Below are 21,623 nucleotides of genomic sequence, written 5' to 3'. Positions count from 1 at the left end.
GTCCTATTATTCACTATGAATAAGACAGTATCTCTTGATGCCCTATACACGACTGAAAACAACTTGCTTAGCCAGCGTACACACTGGGTTGCACTACTCTAAATGAATCTGTAAGCAAATGAACTCCTTAAGCTCTTTCAGTTGCAAGAAATTCATTCCAATTACCCCCAAAGAGCATTTTATATATGATGCTACTTATTGAACATTTGTTATGTGATTAGTACTGTTTTAAAGGTTTGTATGTGTCATCTCATTTAATCCTCACATCAACCCCATGAGGAAAGGTATTATTTATGATGCTTATTTTTTTTACAGATGAGAAAAGAGACAGAGCAGTTAAAACAACCTGCCCAAGGTTACAAAGCTAGTAAAAGACAGAGCCAGAATTCTACCGCCAAAAGTCTGACACCAAAGCCTGCACTCTTTCCTGGGAAAAAACTGGATGTGGTCTCAAGAAGGACAGGAGCCACAGAAATATTAATGGAAGAAGAGCATCCACAGAGCCAGAAAGCAGAAGCTCCAATCTCATGCTCTATGCCTGTCTCTCTCTCGCCACATGGCTTCTTGCTTACTATTTGGTGCTTCTCTCGACACAGACGCCCTATTCTTTTCTGGTTACCAACTGGACCCCTCTAGTCCTTTATCATTTCTGTTAACTCACAGCTTCTGCTTATACTTACTTTCCAGTCTCCTAAACTTTAGTTTTACAGGATAGCACACTAATGCATCCTTCCAGTGTCAGCTCCCATAGCTCAATGGCAAATTAACTCCACATTTCCTGTAAAGAGCTGTAATTCCCTCCCTCTGCCCCAGACAATCCTAGGTTGCTAGTTGATTTACAGACTGGCTGGCAACCCTCAGGTCAAATGCCCACTCCTGGATCAATCAGTTGTAATATAGTTATACATGGTTAAAAACATAGCTATTGAGATCTATTTCTCTGCAATGTACTATGGAAAAAGCAGACTTCCTCCAAAGGAACTGCAGGCACACCAGGATTACAGAACACAAGTCTAGGGCACTGAGTCAGCTAAGTTACCATTAATCTGGGGCTTAAAAGTCTTGTCAGTATTTCTAATCTATTTAGTTATAGTAATTAAGCAGTTACAAATACAAATTTTGGTTGCTATTAAGGAGATCATATAATTTACAGTGTCACACAAGTAAGACATGGGTCACAGGCCCAGCTGTTGTTAAGTCAAGGGTGGCCAAACTGTATCAACAGTCCTACAGCTGAGAGAAGGAAAACCCACCGTCGTCTATAATTTTGCGTTTTGCTCAGAGACAGAAGTAGTAAACGTCAGTAACCCTGCCCACTCCTATGCCTGTGTCTGTTGGGCCACACTGAACTGAAGCAGATGAGGGGGCTCTGCGTGCTGACACCATCACTACAGCCAATGCACAGCTGCCCACCCTCTTTAAACAAGTGCAGCACAGAAGGCTTCAACAGGACTGCTAGTTCCCTGAAGTTCAAATCTTCAAAACTACTTCTTTAAAAATCTTTCTGCAGAAGAGTTCTCACCCTACAACTTTTTGCTTTCTTAATGACAGAGGAAAGCTTTGAATTGAAAACCTTCTGCTACAAAATTAGCTAAGACCAAGTACTAGGGACAGAGAAGAAAAAGTAAACCTGAAGCTTATTAATGCTGCTTTCCTATCAACGTCATTTTCAGTCTTCTTGTTGGGAAGATTACCTAATATATATATAACTAAACGTCACTTTCCCTTTTTTAAAAGAAGACTGGTTCTAAACAGTTTGGATTTTTCTTTCAATCTTCATTTGTAAACTATCAATTTACAGCTTCAAGAAGAAAGGAAATAGAGTGAGAAGCTAGAAGTTAGTATGTACTATCCTTTAAATTTTAACCTGCTTTACTTCTAAGGACTGAATAATCTGGTCTTGTTTTATCAAATGTAACTGTATTTCCTGTTCCATCCTTCCCCCACCCCCCAAAGAAATCCCCTTCAATCCAAAGCATGACAAAAAGACTAATTTCCGTTGCTGTATCTTCATTAATGCTGTTCCTCAATATTTATGTTCTTACCACCTGAATGAAACACATTCCTTAAGGACCACTCCTGCCCTCACTGAACCTCCCTCCTCTCCTGCAAACTGCTCTTCAATAATATGACACTTAACTACATATGAACTTGTATTATTTACTGTGGTTTCACACATAAGATTTCCTCTCACCAAGAAGATATGAACAGCAAGTGCAAGATCTAAGACTTATTCTTCTATGATAATATTCATAAGTACTGGGCTCACAGAAAACACTCAAAGATATTGTTGACGAAAAGAAGCAAGTCAAAATCAGAATTTCTTATTCATAAGATATCCCCCAAACATTTCTCCTTTAGTAGACTTACCCCTGTACCCACATCTTTAAGTGGCAGGATCTGAACGACACAGACCTACAGAAAAATATATCCACAAGTCCAAACTGTAAAAGAAAAGTAGCAGAGGTTATCCTAGTGACAATTTACAGAATAAAAGCTTTGTCAATCACACCTAAAATACATACTAATTCCCTGCCCACAAAACCCTAAAATCTATGAAGATTTCATCACATTTATAGAAAAGCAGCTAAAAAGTAGCAACAGAAAACTTACAGATTTGTCATGTTAAGCTAATTCCACAAGGCTAGAAAAGTTCTAGTCAAACCCTGAGAAATCTAAATCAGGACTGGAAGAAGTCTAACAAATAATTTACTCCAGTAACCCTAGAGACACAAGAGAGTCACCCCAGATACAAGAGAAGCCAGGCTGTGATTGTACACTTGATCTTCAAGGTCCTGAAAGGAGGAAGAGTGAAGACCTAATCCAGCTAAGTACTTCGCTTACACGTTCACATTTAATCCTTATATAAGAAGACACTCTCATGCCCATTTTACAAATAGGGAAGCTGAATGCTAAAGAAATTAAGTAACTTGTCCAAATTCATACAAACTTCAGGCAGAGGATTAAAATCACTATCTATATTGCAAAAAATTATTTTAAATTTAATTAAGTAAATTATTTGACTGATTTCCAAGACTACTAAGATGCATTATTTAAGGCAACATCAAATCATAGTTTTGACATTCACATTCCTTTTACTGCAAAATTGTTTAAGATATATATTTAACAGGAAAATCTGATAATTTTTAGACTAGATCCAACCAAAATCCATAGCCATATTCATGTTTCTCAAACAAGCACATCTGAGTATACCATTCATTTCTGGCTCAAAAAACCATCAGTGGCATTTAACTTTATGACAACTGGCTAACCACTTGGAGAAAAAGACAAAAATTAGATCTTTCATTAAAATAAATAGGATGAATTAAAGATGCAATACATTTAAGGCATAAAAATACTAGAAGTAAACACAGGTGAATTTTTTTTTTTAATGTTGGCATACGAAAGTCTTTCTAGGACTGACAGTAGAAACAGCAACAGTACAAAAGACTGAAAATTTGACTAAAAAAAACATAAGACACATAGAGACAGTAAAACAAATATTTCATCAATTCTAGGATGAATATTTTCTCACCATTTAACATCTCTGATATCAGGATGCCTCTTAAAATTAAATGTCATGGTTTAACTGACAGTATATTTCTATCCTTAATTGTACATAAAATTGTTTATCTTACAATTGAAATCAACTTAGATTTAATAAAATAAGTTAGGTGACAAAAAATAAAATAGGGAAAAGATCTACAACAAACAACAAAGGCAATATTCTTCATACATGAAGAGCTTTTGTAAGTTATTAATGTTAAAAGGGTGCTTCAACTACACTAGTTATGTTTCATTTCCTAAGTTGAAGTTAACTGTATTGATCTTTATGTACTTTTTTGTTTACTGATTTATTTCCTCAAAAGATTTTTAAAAGACTGAGCAATAAGAATATGAGTAAATGATATGAAAAGGAAATTGCAGCACAAATGTCCAAAAACATGGAAATATAAATTTCACTGAAAATGTTTAAATATGCAAATTAAAACAAGGAGAATTTATTACACAACAGGTCAATATATATGTTTTTCACACTAATCACCAAGTCATTAAGAGCATAGAGAAATAAACAATTATATACCATGGGCAAGAATGCAAATGTACTTGACCTCCAAACAAGCAATCCACCCTCTCTTTAGAAATTCAAAAAAAAGAAATGATCAGAAAAGTATAGAAAGACCTATTAAAAAAAAAAAAGACATCAACTCTATCATTGTTTACAACATGTAAGTTAAAAACAACCTAAATGTCCCAAGAGTGGCTTAAATTATGATACACACAAAGTGATACAGCGCAGTCATCAAATATGAAGGTAAAGAGAAAACTGTCTTTGGAAGTGATATTAAGTATCCTTGGAAGCATAAAGATTTTTCATATGAGCATCAAATTTTTTAAAACTTCTTTTTTCTTTTTTACTAGCTTAGTGTGTTTTACTTTTCTTAATTAAGATATGCATAAATACGAAAATGTATTTATGAATTTTTACTATGTAGACACCCATGTAACCAGCAAGCACATGAAGATACAGAGCACTTGAGCACTCCAGAAGTCTTGCTCCTCTAGTTCCAACCCCCAACCACTATTCTGACTTCCATCAACACAGATGAGTTTGACCTTTCCCTGAGCTTCAAAAAAAGAGAATCACACAGTATATACTCTTTCATGTCCAGTTTCTCTTGCTCAACATTTGTTTGTGATATTCACCCACATTTGCTGAGTACAGTAGTTCTTTCTTTTTCACTGATGTATATAGTATTCCAGTGTAGGGCATAACACAGATTATTTCTCCACTTTCCTGCTGATGGACAGTTGGGTTGCCTCCAGTTGGAAGATATTATGACAAAAAACCCTGTGTTTTTTCAGATTTCATTACTTACTAGTATTGCTTAGTCTTATATATTTGTATTAATAAAACAAAAAGGATCAAACAACCCAGAAAAATACAGTAAAGAATAAAACTTTTGGTATCTCAACTCATAGACCACTACCACTTTCATTTTGAGATTTATGTTTTACATAACTCAAAGTATGTCATAAATGCTGTTTTTTCCTAAATCAACCTCTTTTCCATTATTTTCTCCCTTGTTTCTCTCCCTCTCCTTCTTACCTCTGCCCAAACAGGTACAAACTTTTACATTTGGTGTGCATCATTTCCCAACCTTATAAGATCACTTACACACACACACATACAGAGTTTTCACTGTTTTATAAAGATGGGATATTTTATTTATTCCTCTGAATCTTGCTTTCCTCAATTAAATATAGTGGCAATGTCCTCATATCACTGATTATTTTTGTCATGTCTTGTTTTTTTTTTTAACAGCTTTGAGATATAATTCACATACCATACAATTCACCCATTTAAAGCATAAAACCCGTACCCTTTAGACCTCCCCATTCCCTACCCTCAACCTCAAGCAACCACTAATCTACTTCCTATCTCTACAGATTTCCCTGCTCTGCTCATTTCATATGAATGGAATCATGTAATATGTGACCTTCTGTGACTGCTTCTTTTCCCTAGCACAACGTCTTCAAGATTTACTGATTACGTAGAATGTACCAGTACCTTACTCCTTTTAAGAGCTAAATACCAATCCACTGTATGGCTATACCATATTTTGTTTATCCACTTGTTGGGGTATGGACATTTGGGTTATTTCTACTTTTTACCTATTATGAATAATGCTGCTATAAATATTCACGAACAATTTTTGTGGGGACATGTTTTCATTTCCCTTAGGTATCTATCTGGGAAAGGAATTGCTCGGTCATATGCTAACTCTACGTTTAATCACCTGAAGAACTGCCATACTGTCTTTCAAAGTAGCTCTATAATTTTACATTCCTATCAGTGTATGATGGATCCAATTTCTCAACGTACTTGTCTATACTTGTTCTCGTCTAACTTTTTGATTTGAGCCATTCGAGCAGTGTGAAGGGGTATCTCATTATGGTTGATTGCATTTCCCTTAAAGCTAATGATTTTGAGCATCTTTTCATGTGCTTATTGTATATCTTCTTTGAGAAATGCCTATTCAGATCCTCTGCCCATTCTTAAATTGGACTGCATTTTTATTATTGAGTTGTTAAGAGTTCTTAATATATTCTGGATGCAAGTCTTTTACTTCAAGATATTTGATTTGCAAGTATTTTCTCTCGTTCTGTGGGTTGTCTTTTCAGTTTCTTGATGGTGTCCTTTGAAGCACAAGTTTTAAATTTTGATGAAATTCAATTTAGCTCATTTTTGTTTTGTTGTTCCTGTTTTTGGTGCCGTATCTAAGAATCCCTTGCCTATTCCAAGGTCATGAAATTTTATCCCTATGCTTTCTTCTGTAAGTCCATGTCTTTTGATGCACATATATATTGACTTTCACTGCTACACCAAGAAGTAAAACTGATGGATCATAGGGCAGACACATGTAGAGCTTTAGACGCAATTTTCCAAAGTGTCTGTACCAATTTTCAAACCCACCTAAAATGTATGTATGTCCCAAGTGCTCTTCATTTTTGTCAACACAGTATTTTCAGACTTTTTCATTAACACCATTTCTGGTGGGTATGTAGTGGCATCACATGATAATTTTCAGAAAATTGCAAATTAAAACTATGTGTGAGTACATTTTCACCTTGGCCACATGGACAAATTCATTTTATAAATGCCTGTTCTGGTCTTTTGCCCATGTGTTTTAAAACTGGGTTGCCTGTGTTTTTTTATTTTTATTATTGGCTTGTAGAGTTTTCATATACTCTGGATACAAGTCCTCTGTCAGATGTATTGCTGTCACTTTCTCCACTGTGTCACTTGCCTTTTCATTCTCTTAATAGTATCCTTTGATGAGCAGGAGTTCTTATTTAATGAAGAACTAACTTATCAGTCCTGTCTTTTCTGTTTCTTATTGTGTCCTGTTTTAAAAAACCTCTGCCTACCATGGGGTCATGTAGATATTTTTCTATGATTTCTTCTAGAAACTTTATTTTTCACCTTACGCATTACATACATTTCCTTCAAGGAGCACATAATCCCTAAGTTACAAAACTATTTCAGAGAAGAGAAAAAAAGGGAAAGCTTCCCAACTCATTTTAGGAAGCCAGCCTAACTCTGAAGTCAAAATACATACATATAAATCCAATAAATTTATCTACTGATAAAAGTAGATTAAACGAACAAACAAAACTCTTCAGGCAATGGCAAGTCAAGTTCAGCAGGGAGAGGGGGAAGAAAAAAACCAATGCAGCACAGCTACATGGAGTTGTACACAGCAAAGCAAACAGGAGATAATCTGTTAATGTAATACATCCTATTAGCAGATTAAAGGAGAAAATACATATGATCATCTCTGCCAGTACAGAACACCTGATAAAATATGATACTAAGAGAAAAAAAACTCTTACAAAACTAAGAGTAGAAGGTATTTCTTGATCTTTTACAGTTATATTCAAAAATTTATCTTTTACAGTTATATTATCAAAAATTTCCCCCATTTAAGGTGGGGGAAATAGGGAGAGGCTGGTAAAAGGGCAGTACAAACTTTGTTGTAAGACGAAAAAGTCTGAGGATCAATGTATAATATGGTAACTACTGTTGACAATACTGTATTGTATAACTGAAATTTGCTTAAAAGGTAGAACTTAAGTGTTCTGACCACACCCCCCCAAAACCAGGCAACTATATGAGGTGATGAGTGTATTAATTAACTCAATGGTGGGGGTGGGGGGGATCCTTTCATTATGTATGTATCAAACCATCATGTTGTGCACTTTAAATATCTTACAACTTTGTCAATTATATTTCAATAAAGCAGAAAAAATACATTGAATAACACCTATTATGTACTCTCTTTTCTGCACAATATTCCTTATTAATTTTTATGTGTGTGTATAATTTAGTCACATGTTAGTTAAATACAAATGTAAGCAAAGCATATATTTTTGTTTTTTTTTATAGCTGTATTCCTAGCACCAGAAATGTTCCTGACACACAGAAAACTCTCCATGACTTTTTAAAAATGAATATACAAAAGAATGATTTCTAAATTATAGTACTTTCTTTTGGCATTTCTCTAGAAATAAGCAGTTATGTAGGCCAAGTTTGTAAATTTAAAAATATATATAATATACATAGACATACATACTTATGTATGAAAGTAGTTCTGATAAGATTAATAAAATAACCCTACCTGATTAAAAACAAAAACAACCGGTAGTAAGATAGCACACTTGATGAGATTTTAAAGGTATTCCTATTAAAGTCAGGAACATGAAATTCAGAATCACCTATCTCAAATGAGCCCTCAGTGCTGCCTGGCATCGCACTGTATTTCCCTATTCTGTTCTACTCTATTCACTTTTCTACTCTCTAATGGACGACTATGTCATGTACTTTTCCCTCTTGTCAAACCTCCAATACATACTCCCATTTTTCCTTACCCTCAGCTAGTGATCTTGCTTTCTATGCACTAACAGAAAACCTCAGATGAGAACTTCCTCAAGCCTCCACCATTATGTCTCTGTCCATATATTCTCTTCTTCTCTCTCATAGATAAACTCTCCCTACTCCTAATAAAGCAATAGCTAATCCTTCCACCTGGGCACAGACTGAGGTCAGCAAACCACAGCCCGTGCTGTCCATGGCTGCTTTCATGCTGCAAAAGCAGAGATAGGTGGTAGTAACAGACCGTGTTGCCCACAAAGCCTAAGGTGCTTACTATCCAGCCCTTTAAAGAAAAAACTGGCTGACCCTTGCACTAGATGGTCTCTCCTCTCATCTAATGCGGACACATCTCATAAAATGTAGTAGGCTGAACGGGCCCACTAAGTCCCATGCATGAGAAATGAAGTAAGAGCCACACAAGACACATTCAACATCAGGGACATATCGAATATACTGATGACAAAGAAAAGCTCTTAACAGGGACAGGTCACATTTAAAGGATGAAGACTACAGGGCAGTAAGTCTTTTCAACAACCACTTGAGGCTAGAAAATGATAGTACAATTCCTCAAATTTTGAGGGGAAAATTATTTCACCTTCGAATTCTACACCCAGACTAGCCAAACTATCAACCAGGTGTCAGGGGAGGAGAGAGAGATTTTCAGCAACACAAACATCTCAAAAATTTCACCTCCTCACATACTTGGTCCTTGAAAATTACTGAGGGATGTATTTCACTAAAACAAGGGTGTAAATTGAGAAGGAAGAAGACATGGATCCAGAGACCACAAGCTCTAACACAGGGAGAAGGCAAAGGGAATTCTCAGAATCATGAAGAGAAATCACAACCTAAAGCTAAGCAGAGTGGAGAGCCAGAGTGCAGATCTGTGCAAAAGGACAGACAGACCTGGGGCTCTTCCAATCAAAAAAACCCCGAATGATCAACTACCTGATGTGTTTGAACATACTGGGACAGTTTCTAGAAAAAATTAGAGAAAAACAGGAAACTAAACAAAAAGAAAAGATTTTAATTCCAAGAAATATAATCATAGTACACTGATTGTAAGGTTCACTGGCAAGCATATTTACAAAGTCATAATAACATAAATAATGAATACTGATGTAACCAACAGAGTAACTATACTGGAAGATACAGGGAGAGTAAGTTCAGGGGGCATAAGAACTCTAACGTATGGACTCCTCGTCCACAGCAGGAAGCCAACAGATAATGTCTAAAATTGAAAAACAAGTAATACCTTAAAATATGGAAGTAAGTATCAGCAGCAACAGCTAAAAGTATCCAAAATGACTGCTCCAAGAGTAGGACCTGGCAGGGAGAGTCATACAGGGGAGTAGTGTGTTTCACTCTAAGTCTTAAAGTGCAATTTTCCTTTTAACTGCACAATTATATTATCTAAAGTAAAAAAAAAAAAAAAAAGTGTTTTTTTAAAAAACTAGTAGTTTTTGTATCATTTAATGCCAATTAATTCACTCACCCCATAAATATTATCTGGGCATTGACTATGTGCCAGGTGCTTTTTTCTAGGTGCCAGGAATAAATACAGCAGTGAACAAAATCAAGTCCTTGCCCTCATTAAGCTTACAATCAGAGGGATGCAAATAACAAATAAATTAATGTATGCTACAATGTCAGATAAATTAATGTTGTGAAGAAAAACAAAGTGAGGGTAGAGTGTGATGGGGACGCTATTCAGGTAGAGTTTTCAGAAAAGAACTCTCCAAGAATCAGCAAAAGGGAAATCAACCTAAAAAGGAAAACCTGTTTTGAGAAAGGCCTTGGAAGTAAAATACAGAAAGGTATCAAGCTGGAGGTGAGAGTTTCACTCCAAAGCCATGTATCACTCAAAAGCCAGACCAAAGTTCCCCAGTGACATACATAAACTGCCAGCACCCTCAACCTAAGTCCTGTGAATACTGCTGCTTACCGCTTCCTAGATCCCTAACTAGCCATTACTTATTAGAGTGACTGGCTACATTTATACTCAAACTTTTTTCTTTCCATAGAACAGGTGGATGTCACACATTTCAAATTCCAGTGTTTTTATTCCTATTATGTAGTTAAGAGTTTTCCTAAATCAAGTTCAGGACATTAATCAAGAAAGATTCCAAATTAACTCCAAGTTACTGGAATCTATCACATCCAGTCTTCATTTTTTCACAAAAGAGAAACCCTAAACCAACTGGAATAAGACACATTCAAAGAAACAGCTTAGAGGGTAATGCAATACGTTTCTTCAAGAAACCTCACTGGGGCTGAGGCAGAGTTTCAGGCTATTTGAATTATCTTTCTGCTGAAAATCGAGTAACTGAAAAAATGTAGTAGTCAAATTAGAGCAACAATTTTATTCCAAATACAGATGTTACTAATTAAAAAACCTCATATTCAAAAAATAGGATTGATTTTAATACAGTTTATTCTCAAAACACACCATTAAAAGTAAATCCAAACTGTCTTTTTTATATAGCAAAAAAAAAAAAAGCAATACTTCTAGATTTGAATTAGGTTTTTAAGTTTAACTCAGAAAGAAATTAAATTCAATTAATGAAATCTCAATTGATGGTTGGGTTTAAAGTTTAAAAGCTATCTAGAAACTTCTGGAAAAGTAGACTAGAAGCTGTACTGTGTGCTGAACTCTCACTAGCTGTTGAGGCTCTTCCCATCTCACTCCCAGGCCGGGCATCGCGTTATACTGAGAGCTACAACCTGAGCTTGGGGGCGTTCCTTGCTTATTGGGGTGTGCTTACATCGCCAAACCAGTTTTCTTAACCAAAATGGAGACAATAATGCCCACATAGGGTCACTGTTAGCTGCTGCACTCCCGTAAATAAGAAGTACCAAAATATTTAAGTGTTAATAACATACATAAAGCAGTTTAGTAATCTGCAAAGAACTACAACAATATTTGCCATATTTTAATTAAAAAAAAAATAAAACCTCAGTCCCACCCCTGAGTATTTTAAAGAGCCATCACTTTCAGTCAAACTTTTCCAATTTTTAGCCCTACTGGTTATCAAATTCTGTGGAAGAACAATACCACATTGGTCTACTCACAAATGCACAGCCAGAAAAAAGATGATTAAAAAAAAACTTACACTAAAAAAGAGAATCAGACTATCTTATAAACAAGTAAGTGTCAGGAGAATATTTTTAGCAAACATTTCATTTAACTATATAAACCAAAAGAATAAAGCTGTTTAACCACAAGTAAACTGTGCATCACGTGACTTTAGGTAGACTGGGGGTTTTTTTGGGTATACTTGGGAACCAGATACCCGATGTATATAAACATCAATATATTTTTAAAACAACTGTCTTTTTTTGTTCACTCAGTAATAATTCCCCCTATTGTTAGAAGGAAAAACACAACAAAATCCTTAACCAAAAAAACTCATCAGAGAAGCTTTTACTTCTTAAACTTTTAAACTAACATTAAACAGTGTTTAGCTGACAATGAAGTTGTAGACTATTTGCCTTCTTATCCTTGAAGCTCCAACAGAGCACAGGCCTGGCTTTTTCTCTGTTGTATCCCCAACAGCTAGGCAACTAACTGGCACCACATAGGAACTCAATAAATAGGTGTAGAATGAATGAATGAATGAATGAACAAAAGACCTGGGCCTCTGGACAAAAGCTTTTTGCAACAGAGCAATTTCACCTATACATATACCCATCATTCACGACAAGCAACTACTGTCTCAACTGTAATGACATAATAAATTGGAAAAAAACCCCAAAACATTAGGTATATGAACACAAACAAGTACATTACCCACATGTATAATAAAAGTACACAAAGTAAATGAGTCACAAAGCCAATTTTTTGGTTATAGTTTCTCTCAGGAGATTTTGGTCTGTTCTTCTTGATAATCAAATTATTTATCAGAAAAGCATGCTGCAATCTTGATAACGCAAGCACTATCTTTAAAGTTCTGTTGCAATCTGGAATAATTCAGGCAAAATGAACATTTCCAGAGTCCCACCCTAAGTATTTTGAAGACAAATTCCTTAAAGGAACGAAAGGTGGAATAAAATGGAAGAAAGGTAGATCTCACCATTTTAAAATTATTACATTGAATTTTAAAAAGAAAAAACTACGTTTAAATAAATTATATTGAAATTATTTATTCAAAAAGGCATCTTATGTCCTCACATTCGATCTTTAAGCGAGTAAGAGTCATTTTCCAAGTCTTTGAAGCTAGATGATAAACTTTACACCTACAACGCTTGAGTTAGTGGTTCTTTTTATTAAAATAATTTGGGTAAGTTCCTTCATAATTCTAACGTCTACAGCAAGATGCAGCAGGAACAGCAATACACATTAAATGTATGATTCTACAGCATTCGTCTAAGTATAATTATCTGGATGTAACAGGCTTTTACAGCTAGCAAGCTATGATCTATGACTGCAATACTATTCTGCATGGACGAAAAGTTTCCCAAAATTCTGATGGTCATCTTCAAAGAGACTTGAACAAGAGTCGATTTGATAGCGAATACAGAAAAACACAAAAATCAACTCATAAACACTGGCACGAAAACAAAGCACTCTGTAACAACTACAGCGTTAAAAATTTTAAATCCAAGGCACGTAAAAGATAAAGCTCAATTAACTGCTGCCTGTATTTCCTACTTTATGGTCTTAAACGGGGTATCACATATTTTTTTTTAGCGCTTTCTTAAACAGAAATTTCTTGTTTCAATGGCCCCTCCTCCACTGCTACCATCAGCGCCCTTTCTTCCTCCTCCCTCACCCCTCCCAGTTAAAACAAATTAACATTTGTACTAAGGTACCTCCTATCAGCTCGCAGCTTCTTCCCAAACACGCCCACGTACACTGAAACTGGCCTGCGTCTACACAACACATAGCTACAGGAAAAGAGCTTTGAGGGGGGCAGGTGGGGGGATAATTTAGCTCCGCACAGGTTTACGGCTATTTTCCAAATACAGATACCAGCTCATCACTCCTGGCTCGGGTTTCTCCCAAATCACCTCCAAAGCATGGTGTTTATGAGCCTACCTAATGCGATACTGCAATGGAATTCCGGGTATCTGCAGACAGATAGCCCGGCTTTGCAAGTGTTTGATCAGACCCGTGGGGAATCTCTTTTTCCAGTACGCCCGTTCCTAGCGGTACTGCCCCCGACCTCAGGCAGCGTCCCTGGCCCCACGCCCCGCCGCGCGCCCGGCCCGAGGCCGGCGCAGGACCGGTCTCCCCGGGTCCGAGGCCGGCGGGCGACTCGGGCTGCGGGCCGCTCCGCAACAGGTCACCCTGACCGCGAGAGTGCGGGTCCGCAGGCGGCCAGCTCGGCGGCCGGGCTTCGTGGGCGCAGCCGCCAGGGCCGGGGAGGGGGTGTGGCCCCGCTCGGCGGGTCCGGGCTCGGGGAGTCCCGGCTCCCGCTCACCTGGAGGGAGAATGAGACGCCGCCGGGCGCCAGGGCAGCGCGGGCGGAGGCCGGGGGCTTCGGCCACCCAGGAGAGGGCGAGGCGAGGCGGGCTCGGGGGGTCGCCGCGCTCCCGGCCTCGGGACATAGACCCGGAGCGGGGACCCCATGGCCTCCTCCTGACGCCGAGAGCGAGCCACCAAGGGAGGCGCGGCCCCAGGTTCCCACACCAGGGCCCCCCCTCCTCTCTCAGCCCAAGCCCCGCAGCCCCCTCCCCGCGCCGAGGACGAGCAGCCCCGGGGCCCGCGGCCAGAAGATCAACACACCGCAGCGCCCGGGCAGCCGCCATTCCCCGCGCCGCCGCCGCTGCGGCTCCGCGCCGCCCCGGGGGCGCAGCGCACCCACCTTCCCTCCCCCGCACCGCCCACCGAGGCTCCGCACCAGGCCCGCGGCCAGAGCACCGACCTGTGCAGCCGCGGCAGACGCCTCGGAGGATGGAAAGACGGCGCCGGCCTCCCGCTCCGCCGCTTTGCCGCCGCCGCCGCCGCCGCCTAGGCTAGCGCTCGGCGACCAGAGCAGTCGGCGTCTCTCATTCAGCGCCGGCCGCCACCGCGGCCGCTCGGGGGAGGGGAGTGAGCTGGATCCTCCCAGTCCGCGCAGGGGGTGGGGGAGGAGAACGGACCGGGCGGGGGCGCGCGCCGAGCGGGCGGGGCGGAGCCGCACTCGCGCACCAACCGAGCGCGCTCGCGCGGGTCCCTAGCGTCGCGGCCGCGGGGTCCTCCCGGCGCGCGCCCCCGCCAGCGGCTCTTCTGCCCGGCGGAGCCCAACTGCCGCTGGGGGCCGTGGCGGCGGCGCGCTCCAACAGCCGCAGTCCCTCCGCCCCGCGCCCGCCCGAGGGAGGGGCCGCTACCCGCCAAACCAGGCGGCGGGGAAGGGTAGAGGACTGACAGGTGGGGCCCCCGCGGCAGCCCCGCCACCCCCTACTCGCACCGGGCCCTCCATGGTGAAAACTGCTGTGGTGTTGGTCGCCTTCGACGCCAACACCTCATCTTTGCGGCCAGAGAACAAAGTTTGGAAACGCTTGGCCCCCAGATCAAATATCATGCCCGCGCCAGCCGTGTTTTTAGAAGTCGGTACGCACAAGTGAGGGGGTTCCAAATGTGAAGAGCCACCGCACTGCCGTAGGATCATAAATTATGGTGATCGATACTCTAACACATTAAAATTCGGGAGGTGTCAGAAGTAGGCCTTTGTGTGATGCCCTTGGCTTAATGAGCAAATGACAGAAATTTGGCATCCTGTGGGGCTCAGATGGATGAGTCCCAGGTGAGCAGTATTTTCATGTTCAATACAAGATTCTGAAACATTAAATATTTCCTGTGAATGAAAAAGAAGTGGATTTGGTTAAACGGTGGAAGGGTGTTGTTTCGGTGGGCGCCCTGTATGGTGTGGCACCAGTTGTTGCAGTGTGACTATAAATGGAAGGTTTTAGGTGAGCCACCTTTCTGTGTGGTGTCATTAGACCACTGGAAAATGGGTGATGATTCGATAACCTGCAGCTCCTTCTCTAGGTAATGTGCAGTAGAATGTGTAAGGAAAACTGTACCAGCGTTGGGTATAACACATGAAAGGACCAAAACTGTTCCCTTTTGGCTTCTTTTATCTCTTTAATAACCACTAAACAGAACTACTTAATCGTGTATATTGAAGACTGCTAATTATTTCCTCCTTTTACTACCTGTGTCATAGCCCTTTAGTTAAGGAAACTAGAATGCCCTTCAACCCCTTTCAAACAGAATTACTTCTTTAAAGCCCCCCTCCCCTGCCCCATACCCAAAGGTAAGTTAAAAACAAAAACAACAACAACAACAAAAAACCAAGGTTAGGCCCAGTTCATGGTTTTTCATTTTTATTTCATTCACTTTCAAACAAAGTCTTGAAAAAATAATTATGATGAAATCACTAGGAGAAGTAGAGATACCAAAAGAAAAAGGAAAAGAAAAAAAACCTTTCAAATAAGAATCGACACCCTCCCCCACACAAAAAGGAAAACAGACTATTGGTGAAAGGGGGAAATGTGTGATGTATACAGGAAGTTTTCCCACAGATGTTAATTGCTTCAAGTCCCAAAGAAACAACAGGCAAACAGAATTAACACTTGGAGGAGAAATCCTTCTATTTGGGTAAATCAAGTTGGGTAAGTGTTTAATCTTCTTTAAGTGTTAGTCAGAGATTAAGGAAAAGGTGTTTGGCCATGTGCCTACTGTAATACATACAACAATTACATGTGTATATACATTGTAATTATAAATATATATATGTCTTATTATCACTGCTCTTAAAAATCGGAAAACTGAGGAACAACAAGGAATTCTGTTTTGTGTAAATGTCTTGCAATTACTTTAAACTTGAATTAGGGTTTCACAAAAACAAATGAGGCTGTATTCTACACCTGCCAATACTTTTCACAGTTTACTGTAAGAGCAATGAAGTGTTCATCTGGACTCTGAAGAGAAAAAGCCGTGTGACATGTGAAGCTAGGCCATGAATATACTAAATTCTTAAACATACTGAATTTCTGAGTTTGGAGTAATTACTCAAAATCTGTTTCACATGTTCATAACCTATAAAATAATACTTTTATTAACCTTTAGAGTCATGTTAAGTTCCAATTTTCAGAACTTGATTAAGAATTTGTGAATAAAAATATAGGAAAAAGTTCATTCTCAATGTCTTTTTTTTTTTAATCATAGCTTGGGAATTATTTTAGAAAGTCAGCGTCCCTTCCAAGTCATTGCTATGCAAAAGAAAACAACAGCTTTTTGCATGGGAAGAGGACTAGAACCGAATTTTCTTTACTGGAGGGTCTTTTATCACAGTTAAATTCTGTTAAGTTGCTTTATGTATTCTATTTGCTTTTGCCAAAAGACAAGAAGTTTGCAAAGTCTTAGTAAAACAAAAAGTACTAATGTATAAAATAGAAATGCCTTTATATAAAATAGAAATCAATAAGAATTCAATATGTTTAAAAGTAGCTTCAGAAGACTCACTATTATGTAGCAGTTTTATTACTATCCATCAATATTATTTCCATGGGGTAAGCCAAGGAACTAATTTATAGAACAAGCAGCTTCAAAGTCAAGAGACCACCACTGCAAAAAAAAGAAGAAAAATCAAATCAACAAACAATTCGTCTCATTCCAGCTGTCAAAACAAAATCCAACTGGTGTGGTAAGAAAGTTTGTTATTTTAGTAACACCTAATTCTATTACAACTAACAGAATTTCAGTAATAACATATATCCCTATTATTTCTCTAAGCTTTAATCTCTTTTTTCAAATATATATACCAGCTGGACATTTTGAAAAAAAAAATTGTTATGTTTGCAGTGTTCTGATTGAAAATATAGGCAAACATATCCAGAATTCAAATGTACAGGGGGACTTTGAGAAATAGTCAAGGCATTCTCCAGAAAACTGATACCAAGTTATCAGGAGAGCCTGCCACGATTCCCAATCAAGATTACTACTCAGCCATAAAAAGGAATAAAATAATGCAGCATGTTGCAGCAACATGGGTGGACCTAGAGATCATCATTCTAAGTGAAGTAAGCCAGAAAGAGAAAGAAAAATACCATATATCACTCATATGTGAAATCTAAAAAAAAGAAAAAAAGAGGACAATAATGAACTCATCTACAAAACAGAAAGACTTGCAGATACTGTAAACAATCTTTTGGTTAATGGGGGGTGGGGGGGAGGTGGGTGGGAAGGAATAAATTTGGGACTTTGAGATTTGCAAATGTTAGCCACCATATATAAAAATAGATTAAAAACAAATTTCTTCTGTATAGCAAAGGAACTATATTCAATATCTTATAATAACCATTAATGAAAAAAATACAAAAATGTATATATGTATGTATATGCATGACTGGGACATTGTGCTGTACACCAGAAACTGACAAATCATAACTGACTATACTTCAATTAAAAAAAGAGACCTGCCACAGATGTTAAGATACGAAGAACAAAGATAATCACCAGTCCATTCAAATATGAGCAACAACTTTCAAAAGGCGTTAAGTCCTTACCTTAAGACTGGGCTATGCTTTACAAGGGCAGCCCTGTGTGGGGTATGGATCAGCAGGGATGTATTTACTTAATGAGGATTAATGTTTCCCTGGAACAACTCTTGGGGAGACCAGCCAGGGTGTAAATAAATGTTTGCATGAACTAATAATTTTCAATGTTAACATTAAAGGCAACTTCAGTAAGGTCTCATTTATCTGACCAGATAAGGAAAGGAGGCAGTGAGGGACTGAACATAATTAGGTATTCTAGATAACTGAGGTTTGCATCTGAAAGCACTAGGAATAGATTCATTTAAGCAGCTTATATTGATGTCTTTTCTGAAATATCACTTGTTTCTCTGCCTTAAACATAAAACAGTGTAGCTAGCTTAACCTATTCCTAATGACCCAGAGGTGTCTTAAATATAAAAGCTATAATGCCAAGATGTCCCCAGAAGCTTAGAAGTATTTAGTACCCTTCACTGTACAATAAATAATCACCACCAACTGTGTTTCTGTATGCCTTTGAGTCTAATTGATCTGGACGGTACTCCTCACTGACCCCGCCGCTGTCCCTTCTTTCTGCACCGCTGCTACAGCACTGCGTGTGTGCACACTCACATCTCCCTTTGAATTGTCTTATCATGCCAGTGTAAAAACCAAATAACCAATATTTTAATATACATGTATAAAATGAGAGTAAAGAACAACAGAACGTATAAAAATGACTCTGGTACTTTGGGGCATTTACTTAATATAAAGGCCACTTGCCTACTTTCATATTTTCCTCTCTGTTTTAGAAATTGAGTTTACCAGCTAAGTAAAGTATTATTGCATTCTGCTTCCTTTATAAAAATTTTAGGTGTTGCTCTTTATACTTAATGGAAGGAGAGAATGTCAATAATGTTCATCACAGTAGTTTCCTCAGATATCCTGCATTCAAATTAAGTTTATAATTAAAAGGAAAACAGGAATTCATAAATCCATACCAGTAATAGATGAAATAAATGGAGAAGAAGAGAGTATGCTCGGTTATGCTAGAATGTTGAGCGCCAGCAGGTAAATGTGGAGGGAGTGCAAGAGTTGGACAAGCATTTTGCAACCGTTGTGGCAAAGATTGGGTAAGACAAGAACCATCAATGGATCCTACCTGTAGGGAGAAATTTTGATGAGGAACAGGATATTTGCATCATCTTAGACTTCTTCCCATAAATATCCTATCAGTTGCAAGGAAGAAAAAGACAGTAATTACATGCTTGAGAAATTGACAAAACCTTGACCAGGTAATCAAAATTATCATCACCAATAAGGGACAGAGGGACATTGTTTTCCTCAAAATGCAATTTCCAGGGGACACAGATTCTACTCAGGAAATGAGGAAATCTAATGAGGAATCTAATGAGGAAATATCAGACAAATCCCAAACGAGGACAGTTCTGTTTTGTTTTGTTTTGTTTTGTTTTGTTTTACAGTGGGGTGGCAGGACTGTATTCTTCAAAGATGTCAATGCCACAAAAGACAAAAGTTGTGAAAATATTCCCATTAAAGAGCCATGACAACCAACCAAATGCACTATGAGATACTAGATTGGCTCCTTTACTGGATGGGAAAAAATTCTATAAAGCACATTATTGGATTAATTGGAAAACAGATGGTAGATTGATTAAAGTATTGTATCAATGTTAAAATCACTGAAATTCATAACTAGATGTAATTATGTCCCTAAATACTGCAGTATTTAGGAGTAAAGGACTAAAATGTTTGTATGGTTGAGGGGAAAAAATATATATATGTATATATGTAGAAAGAGAGAGAGAGAAGAGAAGACAAAAGTAATAAGATAAATAGGTACAGTGTTAGCAATAGATAACTTTGTTGTGAAGGGTGTTTCGGTGTTCCTTGTAACTTTTCTATAAATTTGAAATTATTTCCAAATAAAAAGTTTTGTTTTTTAATGTTAGAATTCCAGAAAAAAGCAGCAGCAACAGAAGTAAGCAATCCATAGACTATAACATTATAATTATTTTAAATGACCACCTTACTGCCAAGTCCCACATGCTTTCTAAAATTGTTGACTACTCCCATGAAATTGTCTATCTCTTGGGTTAAAATTATAGAAACAATGAATTTTATAATTAAAGAGTCATCTTATCCAGCTTTTTTATTTTATAAAGGAGGAGACTGTGGCTCAGAGATTCAAGATTTACCCCAAATCCCTTAACCAGTTAGCATGACAGAGCACATTCTTGATTCCACTTCAGTGTAATTGCTAAGATTTCTCTCTGAGCTTACTGCTCAGTTTCTATCACTTTTCTTTTTTCTCCTTTCTAACTGAGTTTCCTAAGGGCTTGTATTCTCTTATTTTTTTTATGATTATACAGGGAATTTATGTGGCTTTACTGTTTCCACTATCACTGCTCCACTGGTCAAAATCACCCAGGCTTCTAATGTCTGATTGCCTCCCTCACACCTAGATGAAGATGCTCATCATTAGTTCCATGTTTACAAGTTCAAAACTGAAATAACCACAGAAGAAAAAATTAAAATAAAACCTATGAAAATACTTCCACCCTTACTGATAATCTGAGACACATTAAAACAAGATACGTTTGATCAAAGAAATTGCCCGATTAGTAAGATTTACAATATTTGGGTTTAGCCAGAATGTGGGCAACAGACTCCCTCCTACACTGATGGTGGGAGGATAAATGAGCATGTCTCTTTGGTGGACAACTGGCCAAAAGCAAGGAAAACTTTTAATGTACATACCCATTGAGCCAGCAGTTTCATACAGAGACACCTGTCCTACAAAAATATGTGATGACTTTCAAAGAAATATACAGGACTGCTCATTAAGTATTACTTGTAATAGCAAAAATTGGAATATTAAATATCCATCCATACAGGAGTGGGTGGAGGGTGGGTAAAGCTTGGTGGTAGAATGCATGCTTAGCATGCATGAGGTCCCAGGGTCAATTCCCCAGTGCCTCCATTAAAAAAATAAAATTAAATATTAAAATTAAAAAAATACAGGAGTGGGCAAATCCAATTATAATATTTCCTTGCATGCATGAAAACAGCTGTATATGGAAAAAAAAAACAACCCAGAACTCAAACAAGTTGAAGAGAAATGTGTGCACTAGTCTCCCGTTTCCTTTTCTTTTAAGTTGGTGCATACTTAGAAAGCTATGCAAACAAACTATCACAATAGTCACTCCAGGAGAACGGAACTGGGGGTGGAGAAGGGGACTTTCATTTTTCTACTTCATATATTTCCATTGTTTGGTCCTCCTTGTTTTTCACCAGAAGCATGTATATCTTTTATCAAAGCAACGACAGTAAAAAAAATAAAAGAGGTGTTGCTTTCTGTTTAACCTGAAAACTTTCTTTACTCAGCATCCCCTCCAACATCACTGTTCCCATCATTTCTTCTCTCTCCTAGATTTTAGAATCAATGTTAACTCTTTTCTCTCCTTTAATATTTATCCACTTATTCCTGATCCTTACAATTTTTTTGTGTTTTTTTTTTTTTGCAACTATTAGCCCAAACTATGCTAGTAGAAAGGTACTCCTTACTGATCTCTTAGATTTAGCTAGTCTTCACATTTTTTTTTAACATGCCTTTTCCTACACTACTATTTTCACTATGTCACATCTTCTCCACCCCAACTCACCTCCCAGGTGAAAAATCCCCAGTTCCTTATGGTTTGCC

At 38.3% G+C, this 21,623-nt stretch overlaps 2 protein-coding genes across 5 annotated transcripts in view; one reads left to right on the top strand and one right to left on the bottom strand.

Annotated features, from left to right (window-relative positions):
- Positions 1-14,620, bottom strand: part of RALGPS2 (Ral GEF with PH domain and SH3 binding motif 2) — a 135,933-nt gene extending 121,313 nt beyond the window's left edge. For 2 of the 4 annotated variants that reach the window (XM_074349863.1, XM_074349860.1), the window contains exon 1: positions 14,305-14,620. The gene's annotated coding sequence lies outside the window, so the exon portion shown is untranslated. Of the gene's footprint in view, positions 1-2,370; positions 2,445-14,304 lie in introns of all 4 variants that reach the window. The other 2 variants (XM_074349861.1, XM_074349864.1) reach the window with 2 other exon arrangements.
- On the top strand, positions 9,612-14,399 carry LOC141574327 (uncharacterized). The gene is given in 2 exon segments (XM_074349088.1): positions 9,612-13,632; positions 13,634-14,399. Coding segments are annotated over 2 exon segments (942 nt in total). The 5' UTR covers positions 9,612-13,456.
- Positions 14,621-21,623: the final 7,003 nt, after the last annotated feature.

This window comes from Camelus bactrianus, chromosome 21 (genome assembly GCF_048773025.1).
Source record: "Camelus bactrianus isolate YW-2024 breed Bactrian camel chromosome 21, ASM4877302v1, whole genome shotgun sequence".
In the NCBI taxonomy this organism is placed as follows: Eukaryota; Metazoa; Chordata; class Mammalia; order Artiodactyla; family Camelidae; genus Camelus; species Camelus bactrianus.
The sequence above is the reverse complement of the archived record's forward strand: the minus strand, read 5'-3'. Positions and strand labels throughout refer to the sequence as shown.